At 36.6% G+C, this 14491-nt stretch overlaps 1 protein-coding gene across 2 annotated transcripts; it reads left to right on the plus strand.

Annotated features, from left to right (window-relative positions):
* Window positions 1–1888: 1888 nt before the first annotated feature.
* LOC128103133 (olfactory receptor 18-like) lies at window positions 1889–10459 on the plus strand. Of its 2 annotated transcripts, none has more exons than XM_052727210.1 (2): window positions 1889–1917; window positions 9517–10459. In XM_052727210.1, the coding sequence occupies exons 1-2, from the start codon at window positions 1889–1891 to the stop codon at window positions 10457–10459; spliced, it is 972 nt and encodes a 323-aa protein (XP_052583170.1). The 2 variants fall into 2 exon arrangements, with proteins under 2 accessions (XP_052583170.1, XP_052583179.1); XM_052727219.1 differs by lacking the exon at window positions 1889–1917 and adding an exon at window positions 9378–9393 and having other exon boundaries at window positions 9552–10459.
* Window positions 10460–14491: the final 4032 nt, after the last annotated feature.

Below are 14491 nucleotides of genomic sequence, written 5' to 3' on the forward strand. Positions count from 1 at the left end.
TGGTCTTTTCATGGTGTCCCAAATTTCTTGGACATTTTGGGTCATGACTTTGTTGGCTTTAGTGTTTTCTTTGACTGATGAATCCATTTCCTCTATTGTATCCTTTACACCAGAGATCCTCTCTTCCATCTCTTGTATTCTGTTGGTTATGCTTGCATCTGTGTTTCCTGTTCATTTACTCAGATTTTCTATTTCCAAAATTTCCTCTGTTTGTGTCTTCTTCATTGTTTCTAATTCCCTTTTCAGGTCTTGAACTGTTTTCCTCACTTGTTTAATTGCTTTTTTTATGATTTTCTTTAAGAGATTTATTGATTTCTTCCAATTTTTTATTTGTCTTTTCCTCTCTTTATAGATTTCTTCCAATTTTTGTTTGTCTTTTTCTCAATTTCTTTATTGATTTCTTCCACTTTTTTGTTTGTCTTTTCCTCTATTTCAATTTTCTTGGAAGGCCCCTAGCATCTTCATGATGCTATTCTTAAGGTTGATTTCTTCTACTTCTTCTACCTTATGATGTTCAGGTCTTGCTGTTGCAGGAAGGCTAGGTTCTGGTGATGCTGTATTGCTCTTTATGTTGTTGTATGTACTTCCTGCCTTGACATCTGCCCATCTCCTCCTCTAATGGGTATAAGAGGTGCCTGTGTCTGAGCAAGTTGCTCTTGGTGCACTCTGTGCTTGTTGTGTCTATGTCTCAGGGGGCCCCTCTGGGTCCTATCTTAGCTCTTGGTCGAATTGGAGCAGGCAGATTCTGTCTCAGGGAGCTTCTCTTGAGTCAACCCAAGCTAGCTGATTCTGTGACTCACTGATCCGCTCTTGGTCTTATCAGGGCTCTTGGTCCAGTCAGAGCTGACAGATTCTGTGTTTCAGGAAGCTCTCTTGGTCCAATGAGAGGTGGCAGATTCTACTTCTCAGAAAGCCACTCTTGGTCTAATGAGGGCTGGTAGATTCCCTGTCTCCTGAGTTTACTCTTGATCCAATGACAGCTCATTGTCCAATGAGAGCTCTCTCTAGGCCCGATGAGAGCTCTAGGCCCGATCAGAGCTGGAGGTTGGTTTCCAAGCCTCAGGAAGTGGCTGGAGTCTTGGACAGATGGGTATGGAGGCAGGGCGTGTAGATTACAGGGTCTGCTAGGGGGTCTTGGTGAAGGGGGGGCCTTTCCGCAGGAGCCCTGCCTGCTGGCCGGCAACTGGGGCCAAGTTGGGTTGGTGTTCCCGGGGGAATGGCTGGGGCCCAGGGATGGGTCCTACAGGCAGGACTCACTGGGTATGAACAGAGTCACTCACCTCCAGGTCCCATGAGAGCTGGAGGTCCTTTTTGAAGATTATAATTACATCATTTCTCCTTTCCCTTTCCTTCCTCCAAACCCTCCCATATACCACTTGTTGAATGATTTGATTTCATTCAAATCATTGGCATCTAACATATAGCTATTTTAAAAGAATGCATAAAACATAAAAATACATTATGGCTGATATGTAAAATTAAATTAAATTATAAAATAAAATTCAAAAAAAGAAATATATTGAACGGTAACTAAAATTTCCCTTGAGTAGAGAAATAGCCATAAGATTTTAGTGAACTATTTTTCTTTTCTTCCTTTTTTTCATTTCTAATATTAAGAACCTCTGAGAGACTGTGATAATGTGAAACAATTTGTGTAATAATGAGCTCTGGGCATTCTATCTCCAAGGTCATAAAAGAGTCAATAATTATCCCAGGCTGTCGACCTTGTGATTTGAAGGCTCGAGTACAATGGGGACACTGACGTGTATTCTCCTCTGGTGGCTGACTAAATCAGAGGGTTATTTCATTATATATTTTTGTCAAGCCTAAGAAATGAGCCAATGCCTTACATGGGAATAAGACAAAGAAGTTACTTTGTATTTTGGTCATGACCCAGCAAGGAATCAGCTTAAACAAGTAAGTGCTGAGTGGGGAGAGGATGATGGAGAAAGAGCCCTTGGAAGCATTGGTTTCTTAACATAAGAGAAAACTTGGTGAAAGGACGCTGACCATAAATTTTCTTCTATGATGAGTGGGGAATTTATGTTCTGCATTGCATGAAGTGGGGCTAACATATAACTCAATTTGATTTCCTTTCCTGTGGACTGTATTGTCACAGATATCTCACACAACAAAGGTAAAAACAAAATCTTTTTTTCCTAAGCATTCTTACAATATTATGAATGTGATTTAAAAAGAGGAAGGTGAATAACCACAGTATTATGTGTATTTCCCATGGTCATCAGATGAGTCCTTCAAAATTGTTTCCTATGAAATCCTGTTGTTACGAAGAAGATGAAGAACAGCAGGTAAAGGAGAGCAGCAGTAGCATCTTGAACTATAACTGAAGGATTTTGAGCTCTGAGTTCTGACCTGTGCATTCTTCATTTGCCTAATCACCTCCACTTCATAAATTACCAGTTCATTTCCTGGAAAACAAAAAGTGCAGCCTCTATATCAGTTGTTCAGGAGAGTATTAAGCTAAAACAAACGTAGTAAGCCATGCTTGAAGTGGATCACCTGATTGTGGACATGAGACATGTTTTTCAAAAGGTTTTGCTTGGTTACTCCCCACAATAAACTCACATGTGCTTCAATTCCTGTAAATCCAGGAGATGCCATGTGTTTCCTTTTGTGATTCCATCACAGTGTGAGGCATTAGCTACTTCCATAAACAGAAGTATAGTCATAGATCACAGGCAAAGGACACAAAGAAATAGACACGTAATAATTCAAGGCAGATCTGCCCTGGCCTCCAAGATATCCTTGAAACTGTCCATATCCTCCTTGATTCTTAAAATATCTCACTGGAACACGACATAAAATCAGATTTTCATTTAATAAAATGGAATACCACTTAGAAGACTGGAAAGAACGTGTCTATAACTCATGACTACTAAAAAACATCATCATATGTTTCAGATAGGCTAAGAAATGATACCAAATGGTTACCCGCTAAACACATACGTACAAGTAACATTGTACAGACTGAGTAGATTGTACTTACATATTTAGGAGTGTGTGTGTGTGTGTGTGTGTGTGTGTGTGTGTGTGTGTGTGTGTGTATAACAAGAATTAATGAAAACAGTGACCATGAATTTCAAAAAGAGCAAGAAGGATTATAAGGGAGGGTTTGTAGGGAGAAAGATAGATGAGGAAATGTTGTAATTATATTATAATCTCAAAGCCTAAAGATAATGAAAAAATATTTATCTAAACTATACAGTGTTTTTCTATGTTTAGCATATGACTTTGAAGATACATTGCATGTACTTTTGACTTGCTCACATGCTGCAAACAGTAATGCTGATAAATTCTATTTCATATTATTCTAAGAGGAGATAACTGAACAAAAACAATTTTGATGGTTGAGAAAAATAAAAAAGTTTATTCCATCATATCAAGAAATAATTTACCAGCTCTTGGGAGACAGAGGCAGGCGGATCTCTGTGAGTTCGAGGCCAGCCTGGTCTCCAAAGTGAGTTCCAGGAAAAGCGCAAAGCTACACAGAGAAACCCTGTCTCGAAAAAAAAAAAAAATTTAACTTTGAATTCACTTAACTTTTTTTATTATTTCTATAAAGCTTAAAAAGCTGTTAGTATCTCTGAGGCTTGGTATATTCATCTGTGATGATTCCTAGTAGATACAGCTGTATTGAATAGTAATAGATAAATAGGAAGCTCAATGTGTGACTAATATGTATTTACAAAGAAAATTTGTAAAGGAAACTTTAACTATTATGAATAATAATAATGAGGTCAATTTTCATAAAATATCCTGTAACCTACAGTTACTATTTTCTATTCATGTAATGAATTTTTTCATTTTGCACCTATATATGAGTATTCTGTGATAAATTGAAGGTAATAATTATACCTATTTCCTTTCTAATTTCCCACAGCCTATACTATGGTTATCACAAAAGATGTTTCAAAAAATATATGTCAACATTAAATAGACCCTGTCTTGGCTCACATTATTGGTCATAATCAACATGACATCAAAACATTAAGTATTATTTCCTATACTTTTGCCTCCTTAAAAAATGTCTCAGGAGAATATAAGCAAGATATTTTTAGCCTTATCTTTGAAGGCATTATAATACTCATTTACTCAAAGATCACAAGACAAATTTAGACAAACATAAGAAATTTTACAAGGCAGAAAAATAAAGGTATGTAAATTTTGTAACTTGGTCTAAGGCACATTTTAGAATATTATATCAGCCTGAGAACCAACACCTTTAAAAGTTGTATTCATCAAAACTCTTATTTACTACTGGTGGGGGCACACTAGTCCAGCCAAAATAAAAATAAGAATAAAGGTTCCTCAAATAACTAACACTAGATTTATCATATGATTAAACTATAGCACTCACAGATATTTACCCAAAGTATTTCAAATCAATACACCACACAGGCACACATCAGTTTTGACTGTAGCACTATTTACAATAGGTTATGGAATCAGCCTAAATATCCAACATAGGAACAGATAAAGAATATATAATATGAATATGATGAATTTTTCAGCCCTAAAATAACAAAATTGTGTTATTTGCAAAAAATGAAGGCAACCAGAGATCAAATTAAGGAAATCAAGCCAGTCTCAGAAAAACATATTTTTTCAATAAAAAAATTATGGCATGTTCAGTTTAACCAGTAATTACAAGCATTTATAATTACTTGCATTTGTGGCATTTGTATTTTATATAGATGTTTAAAATCAAGTACATACATATGAAATCAGAAGTGAAACTGTATAAAGAGAAAAGACTAATGGGATGGGCATTTAGGGGGAAACTGGGGAATTTGTTCAATATGTGCAGTATATACTCATCTAAAATGTCTTGGGTAGCACAAAACTCTGTACAGTGAATATAGGCAATGCACTTTTTAATTGGTATTTCCATGCTGATAGAACTCTTAAAGCGAAAAACACATACTGGTGAGATATTGCCCTCTTTAGAGGCCATGCATATTGTGCAGATAGGCAATATTCTCTAGTCCAAACATAGAATTTCATGATGTCATTGTTTTTCTCTGCTGAGTAGTACTCCATTGTATATATGCACCACATTTTCTTAATCCATTCTTCAGTTGAGGAGTATCTAGGTTGTTTCCAGGTTCTGGCTATTACAAATAATGCTGCTATGAACATAGCTGATCATGTGTCCTTGTGGTATGACTGAGTATTCTTTACCCCAGACTCAGAAAGACAAACATGGTATGTACCCACTCATAAGTGGATACTAGATATAAAGCAAAGGGTAATCAGGCAACAACCCACAACTCCAGAGAAGCTAACTAACAGGGAAGACCCAAAGAGGGACACATGGACCACCCTGGGAAGGGGAAATAGATGAGATTTCCATGAGTAAACTGGGGATGAGGGGTGGGTAATGGAGGGTAGGGGATAGGGGATAGGGGATGAGAGCATAAGAGAATGGGATGGTTGAACTGTGTAGCTGTAAGTTTTCCTGTTCCCACCTGATCTGCAGCCACTCAGACCCAAGTAAACATACAGAGGCTTATATGAGCTTATATTATTTAAACTGTTTGGCCTAATGGCTCAGGCTTCTTGCTATCTAGTTCTTATATCTTAAATTAACCCATTTCTATTCATCTATAAGCTGCCAAGTGGCTTGTGGCATACCGGTACTTTACATCTTACTTCTCATGGCGGCAGCTGGTGATGTCTCCTTACTCAGCCTCCCACTTCCCAGAATTCTCCTCTCTGCTTATCCTGCCTATACTATACTTTCTGCCTAGCTACTGGCCAATCAGCATTTTATTTATCAATCATTCATAGCAACACATTTTCATACAGATATCCACAGCAGAACTGGAACAGGGAAGGAGGGGGAATGCAATGAAAGAGATACCATGATAGAGGGAGATATCATGGGAATAGAGAAAAACACGGTGCTAGAGAAGCACCAGGAATCCCCAAGGATGACCCTAGCCTGGGTTACAAGCAATAGTGGAGAGGGTGCCTGAACTGAACTGGCTTGCTCCAGAGATCAGACCAGTAAATACCTTAACTGTCATCACAGAACTTTTCTCCAATGATTGATGGAAGCAGATGCAGAGAGCCACAGCCAATCACTAGACAGAGCTCCAGGAGTCCATTCAAGGAGAGAAAAGAGGGATTCTATGAGCAAGTGCATCAGGATCATGATGGGGAAACATGCAGGGATGACCAAACCAAACTGGATGGAACTCATGGAAGTTGGATCAATGACTGTGGAGCCTACATGGGACTGGACTAAGCCCTTTGCATGGTGATACAGTTGTATAGCTTGATCTGCTTGGGAGGTCCCCTGGCGGTAGGATCAGAATCCATCTCTAGCGCGTGAATGGGCTTTGTGGAGCCCACTACCTATGATGGGACAGCTGGTGCAGCCTTGAGTCAGGGGGAAGAGCTTGACTTGCCTCTACTAAATATGCCTCCACATGGGAGGCCTTGCCTTCTTGTGGGAGGGAATAGGGGATGGGTTGTAGGTGATAGCTTCTGGGAGGGAAAACTGTTTTCTTTAATGGAGTAACACTGAGTATATCAACTATACCCATATGTTCAAAAACAATTTGCCAACACAAAAATGACTTCATATCTTTTGGGTTGATTTGGTTTAGTTTTAGATTTTATCCTTCTTTTTGTGTTCTTTTGTTTGCTTGTTTATTGTTTTCCAAGGAGTGGGGTGGGTAAGTAGGATCTGAGAACCATTGTGGGAGAAGAAAGAATGTGGCCAAAATACATTTTTTTTTATTTTACAAAATAAATAGATTAAAAGGGTAAAAAGTTCTTTAGGCAGGTGATTCATTATGCCCACTTTAAAAGTGAGGGAAGGGGCTGGAGACACGGCTTAGCAGTTAAGGGCAGTTGTGCTTTGCTGAGGACACTTTTGGTTTGCAGCACCCATGTACATATATGCAAGCAAAATGCTCACACATAAAATGAATAAATATAATGATAATTAAAAATGTGAAAAATGTGCAGAAATGTTAACATCACTTCCTGTACTTTTCTCATTTGCATTTTCCCAATTGAATCATAGTGGGGAACAATTACCAAATTTTACTTTACATAACTGAAATAAGAGAATTATAGCCCACATAATATAAAATATCAGTGACAAACATATATATAATTAGGTATAGGGCTACTGAGAATTAAGCCTAGAGTTGCCTCAGGAACTCAAGTTCTTAGCTATGAGAAGAATTATGATCAGAAAAGGCAATGTAGTGGTATTAACAGATCAAACATGCTAAAAATCAAAGGGAAAAACTTTTATTTCTATCATATTTTAATATTATAATTACATAACTTCCCCCTTACTTCCCTCCAAACTCTCCAGTATACCCCTCTGTGTTCTTTTTCAAATTCATGCCTTCTTTTTCATTAATTGTGGTTATATATTCTTTTAGTAATTTCAATTATTACATTTAGATCTTCTATCCTTTTAGAATTAGTTTTTGTGGAAGGTGATATATACAGATCTAATTTCATTCTTCTGCATGTAGACATCCAGTTTTCCCAGCACCATTTGTTGAAGGTATTTTGTCTCCAGCACATAATTTGAGGGCCTTTGTCAAACATTACATGGCTGAAGTTACATATGCTCATGTTTGGATCATTTATTTAATTCTATTGGTCTATGTGTCTGTTTTTATACCAATTCTATATTGTTTTTATTGCTATTACTATGGGTATATAGTATATCTTAAGATATGGCATTTTTTCCTTGGGATTGTTTTGGCTACCTGGGGATTTTATTATACAATATGAAACTTAGATGGAGAGGTTTGATTGGGATTTCATTGGATCTGTAAAGCTTTTGGTAAAACGGCTATTTCAACAATATTAATTCTACTAATTCAAGAGTATAGATATATTTCTATTTTCTAGTGTCTTTCTCATCTCCAAGGTTTAAAGTTTCCATTTTAGAGGTTCTTCACTTTCTTGGTTAGCCTTCTTCCTATATATTGTATTTTCTTTGAGGCTATTGTGAATGGGAGGAAGTCCATTTCTCTGTATGTTTGTTGGTGGTGTATAGAATAGCTATTGATTTATGGATTTATATGATTTACATTCTGTCACATTGCTGAATTTGTTTATTTCTAGAAGTTTTTTGTTAGCAGTTTTCAAATATCTAATATATAACATCAAGTTATCTGCAATTAGGGATAGATGGACTTCTTTTCCTATGTGTATCCCTTTAGTGTCCTTTTGCATCAGCCAGAACTTAAAGCACAGTATCAAAAGGAAATGGGGATAGTTGACAGCCCTTTCTCATTCGTGACTTCAATGGGATTGCTTCATGGTTTATATAATTGGGATGATGTTGACTGCATGTCTCTCATATGTTGCCATATGTTCTCTCTAGACCTACATTCTCTAGACTTTTATTATGAAGGCATGATGGATTTTGTCACAGGTTTTTCTGCATTTTTTGAGATGATTGTGTGATTTTTGTTTTTAAGTCCATTTTTGTGGTTTATTGCACACATATGTTGAAAATATCTGCATCTTTTGGATAAAGCCAAGTAGATTATGGTGAATAATATCTTTTGATGTGTGTTTGTGTTCTGACTGAAGGTATCTTGTTGAGCATTTTTGAGTCTGGGTACACCAGGGATGTTGGCTTGTAGTGTTCATTTTTGGTGTGTCTTTACCTTGTTTTGGTTTTGTAATGTTGGATTCATGAAAGGAATTAAGAGATACTTCTCCTTTCTCTGATTTTTTTAAAAAATAATTTAAGAAAGTTCTCTCTCTCCTGTAAAAGTCTAGTAGAATTCACCTGTAAATCCTTCTGGCCCTGAACATTTTTACTGGGAAATTTTTTTATTACTCTTTTAACTTCCCCATGGGTATGTTTAGTATGTTCAATTCTGGGCATAATTTTGGTGGTTTGAAGAATCTAGAAATTCATTCATTTCTTTTAGGTTTTCCTATTTAATGTAGTACAGGATTTTTAAATATTAGCTTATAACAATTACTTTGTCTAAGAGGACCATGTTAAGTTAATGTACAAAAAATACAGTTTAAGTAAATGGTTTCTTCATAAAGAATCTAATCCAAAAAATTTTTTACCTGTGTCTTCAGAAAAATATGATATATTCTGCTGTTTTTACTGTAATAGGAATAATTTTTTAAAGTGAAAGGGCATTATTTTCTTCTCTACATCATCAAAAAGTATAGTTGTATTTTACAATGATCCTAAAGTTGTGATTTCTAATTTTCTTGGTTTTAAAACCCTGTTGAGTTTACCTCCTCAAGAATAGATTTGTATGAAAGGAGATGTATAACTTGGAAATCCATATAGAAAGTTGTAGATTATTGGGCATGTCATGATGCTGTAAGCAATGAACCTCAAGTTAGAACATTTTACTTGTAATAAGTAATGCTTAAAACATATGGATTTTCCCCTTTTTAATTATTTCTTTTACTTTTGAGATTAAAATATAATCATAGCTTATCTTATATATTTTTCTAATTAATTTTGTTTATCCAAAGGTGTCCAAACAACACAGAAGCACAAAATGTACCAGTTGTCTCACAGTTCCATCTCATGAGCCTCTCAGATGATCCAGAAATGCAGCCCATCCTCTTTGGACTGTTTTTATCTATGTATGTGGTCACAGTGCTTGGGAACCTGCTCATCATCCTGGCTGTCATCTCTGACTCCTGCCTCCATACCCCCATGTATTTCTTTCTCTCCAACCTTTCCTGGTCTGACATCTGTTTCATCTCCACCACAGTCCCAAAGATGATTTGGGATATTCAAACTCAAAGCAGAGTCATCTCCTATGTGGGCTGCCTAACACAGATGTCTATGTTTATAATTTTTGGGTGTATGGAGAGTATGCTTCTGACTGCAATGGCCTATGACAGGTTTGTGGCCATTTGTCACCCTCTGCATTACACAATTATTATGAATCCTCACTTTTGTGCCTTCTTAGTTTTGGTATCCTTTTTGGTCAGTCTTTTGGACTCTCAGGTGCACAATTTGATTGTATTACAATTTACATACTTCAAGGATATGCAAATCTTTAACTTCTTTTGTGACCCTTCACAACTTCTAAATCTTGACTGTTCTGAAATATTCACCAAAAACATAGTCGCACATTTTATTGGTGTCTTTTTTGGCTTATTTTCAACCTCGGGGATCCTTTTCTCTTACTATAAAATTATTTCTTCCATCCAGAGAGTTCCATCAACAAGTGGAAAATATAAAGCCTTCTCCACCTGTGGGTCTCATCTTTCAGTTGTTTGCTTATTTTATGGAACAGCCATTGGAGTATATGTCGGTTCAACTGTATCAAATTCTCCCGAAAACTGTGCGGTGGCTTCACTAATGTACACAGTGGTCACACCTATGTTGAATCCTTTCATCTATAGCCTGAGGAACAAGGACATTAAAAGTGCCCTCTGGAAGTTGCAGAAAAGAACAAATTAATTACACAACACCTTCCATCATTTCTGAAGGTTGAGTTGCTAGCCCAACTATCTATACCTAAAAACACAACCTCTTTTGTGTTTCGGCTTACATCTCACTTCACTAATACCTAAATGTATATTCCTTCCATTTGTCTTTAATTGAATTGAATAAGAATACCTAGATCTTGTCTTCTCTTAAGCATATATAAATCAATATATTCAGGAAAGCCCACAATTTCTGAGTAAAGACCTTTATAGTTAAATATAGTTAAATAGTTATGTTCCTCTTATATTTTCACAACTAATACCCCTTTTCAAAGCCCATGTATACTTTATTTTAAGATATACGTTTAAGTTACCATATCCAGGGAACATATTGCAGTTTTAAAATACTGATGAAATAATAAATAAGGTTCAACCTCACATATCCAGCAGATAAATGCAAATCAAAACTAAACTGATACTCCATCTCATCCCAGTCACAATGGCAATGATTAAGAAAACAAATAACAGTGAATTACAGCAAGCATATGGACAAAAGAGAACATTTATACATCACCAATGGGAATATAAACTACACCAGTAACTATTTAAGTCATATGGAACTTCCTAAGGCAATTAAATATGGATATTCCTTATGACCCAGCTCTACCAGTCCTGGGTATGTATGCAAAAACTCCAATTCAACATATCATAGAAATAATTTCCAGTCAATGTTTATTGCAACTTTACTCACAATATCTATGTTTTAGAGGCACCTGCATTGTGAAAAATAGAATGAGTAAAGAAAATACAAGAATTTTTATACACAACAGAATGTTCTTCAACCATGATTACCAAAATAGTATCATTTGCAGAAAAAGTGGATTCATCTAGAGATAATCATATTAAGTTAGTTATGCCAGTTTCAGAAAGAAAAAATAAATGTTTTCTGTCATTCATGGTTCCTAGAATTTATACAGATACATAAAATCATGTATGTATAAATGACATGAAGTATCTGGGGGAAAAATAAAGACTAATAGGATGGACTAGGGAGAAAGTAGATGTATGATAGAAATATACTCACCAAATAATGTATACTTGAATGAAAATTTTAAAATAAATTAATTTTGAAAATATTGCTGACTGCATCTCATAATCAAAGAATCTTATTTAGATGGATCTTTATACTATGGTCATTTCCACCCTATCCACCCTTCATTTAGTGCCTCCAACTCAACCCAGATAGCCCCACAAACATAAATATACCAAGTTCAAACCCTTTTTTTATTTAAATAGCTCTCAGCCCCATTAGTGCTGCTCACATAGTATAGAGCGTAAGCCACCTACTGGAGCAGGAGAAATCTACCAGCAGCCACATCCCCAGAGAATAATGATTCTCCTGATCTGGGTGGCTAAGAAATGCCAATAGCTCCACAGTTAGTGGTGGGGATTTGTGAACACCTCCAACACACATGATGGAATGTTGGCTGCCCTAGTAGTATTCTGTAGATCTTATGTAGGTAGCAATAGCTGCTATGAGTTTGTGAGTCAAGTAGATATGCCCTGCCATGTCAGAAGACATCATTTCATATCACTTTACCCATCCTACATCTTTTTCATTGTTTCTGCATCCTCTTCTGAAAATGCTCTATCAGTTTTGAAAGGGGGTTGGTGTTAATAAAAAATATCCCAATTAGGACGGAACACTTATGCTTACTTACCTCAACATTTTCACCAGTTATATATCTCTAAACTGACTGCTGCCCACTTTAAAAAGATTCTTCTCTGACCAAGTTTGAGAGGAGTCAAGACTTTTGGGTATAAACATAAAAATTAGAGTCTAGCAAGTAGGTTCCACCTGAGAGGCCATTTTCTCCCAAACTATGGACTTCTAAGCAGTTTTACGGTATTTTACATGAAATTCCATTTGCTGAAGAGGCCTGAAATCCAGTCATAAAGCAATTAGTCACCCCATAAGAGGTAGGCCACTCTTACACCAGTGAACACGTGATCCTTGCAAGTTGGTATTAGAGCATGAAGGGTCCAGCACTGGGTAAAACCACTAATATCTTTTCTCCCCAGAAACCTGAATAGCACCTTCTGGCACTTTGAAAATTAATGAGCAATGAGGAAGGTTCCAAGGCGGTTTGAAATTGATTTCTCTATGTTCTGAAGCTAAAGTGTGTGGTGTCTTCAGGAATAGCATTTTTCCTTTTAGTTGTGGTAGATAACTAAGAGCAATGGCAAAATCCCTGTGTTGTTTGGTGGACCCCTGGGAACTCCCTGACTAATAATTCATAGAGAGTTTTATCCCACCTGCTTCTTCGATTTTTATTTAATATCCCATGACTTCTGAGAGCAGTATTGTGTACCCACAACGTGTACCTTTTTTATTTTCTTTAATTGTATTTTGAAACTAATTTATTAACCACAGTTTCTATGGGCAATTCCATATCTCCTTAGTCTTTGTTAACTCATCCCTACCCAGCACCTCTCAACTCCTACATCCTTCTGCCATCTTCCATGCTTACACCTCTAAGCACTAATATACCTCTGTCTTGTATCACATGTTTCTTGCTATACCCATCAATAATAACCTTATTATTATTGGATTGCAAGAAAGTAAATTTCCATACAGGTTTTTCTTGCACCTTTCCTTTAGGTTAACACTCCCTCTACCTCCTGACTTCCCAAAGCTTTCCATGACCCTTCCTGGATATGTTATTTCATATTCAATATGCCTTCTTTTCACTTCTGCTCAAACTATGATTGACTATCCAGACTCCTATAATACATTTTCTCACCAATGGCTCATTTTTACTTTCCATGATACCACTTATGCTCCAAGTAAAACACACTAAAACAAAAGACTAGAAGCTAATATCTACACAGGAGAGAAAACATGCAGTATCTGTCTTTCTGGGCCCTAGTTGCTTGAGTCAGTTTTTCCCCAGTTCCATTCATTTATCTATAATTTTTATTATTTTTATTATTTACTATCCCATTGTATATATATATACCACATTTTAGTCCGTCCATGTACTGGTGGGCTTCTACGTCCATTCTGTGTCCTAGCTATTGTGAGCAGAGAAGCAATGAACATGGTTGTATAAGCATCTTTGTAGTAGGATAAGATACTAGTGTATGTATGCTCAGGAGTTCTGTAGCTGGGCCACATACTAGTTCTCTTTCTGTTTTTGTTTTAGAAACCTCTAGGCCGCCGGGCAGCCTTTAATCCCAGCACTCGGGAGGCAGAGCCAGGCGGATCTCTGTGAGTTCAAGGCCAGCCTGGACTACAGAGTGAGTTCCAGGAAAGGCGCAAAGCTACACAGAGAAACCCTGTCTCGAAAAAACCAAAAAAAGAAAAAAGAAAAGAAAAGAAAAGAAAAAAGAAACCTCTAGGCCAATTTCTAAAGTGATAACAGTGGTTTACACTTCCACCAACAGTGAATAAGGCTTCTCTTATAGCCCCCTAAACAGAAGCAAGTGTTATTTGTATTCCCAAGGAAGATAATTCTGACTGGGGTGAGACAAAATCTTAAAGTATTAATCTGCATTTTCCTGGTGACAAGCACTTCTGAACTGTTCACTAGCCATTTATACTTCTTCTTGGAAGAATTTTCTGTTCAGTCCAAGGCCCATTTTTTAAACTTTTAAACATTTTAAGATTTACTTATTTTATTTTATATGTGTGAGCATTTTGTTTGTATGCATATGTGTGTGTGTGTGTGTGTGTGTGTGTGTGTGTGTGTGTGTGTGTCTGCGTCTGTGTATGTGTATATGTATATGTCATATGTATACTGGTGTTCATAGAAGAAAGGATGGATGGCATCAGATCCTCCTTGACCTGGAGTTATGAATGGTTATGGTGCTTGGGTCCTCTGAAAAAGCAGGAAGTGCTCTTAACTGCAGAGTTATCTCTCCAGCTGCCCCACAAACACTCAATGACACATTTTGACTGAGATGTTTATTTTCTTTATGTTATTTTTGTTTTGTTCTGTTTTGAGCTCTCATTATGAATTATCAACACTAATAGATGGATGAAAAGCTGATAAAGATTTCTTCT

This window comes from Peromyscus californicus, unplaced genomic scaffold (assembly GCF_007827085.1).
Source record: "Peromyscus californicus insignis strain IS unplaced genomic scaffold, ASM782708v3 Scaffold_11__1_contigs__length_118956290, whole genome shotgun sequence".
In the NCBI taxonomy this organism is placed as follows: domain Eukaryota; kingdom Metazoa; phylum Chordata; class Mammalia; order Rodentia; family Cricetidae; genus Peromyscus; species Peromyscus californicus.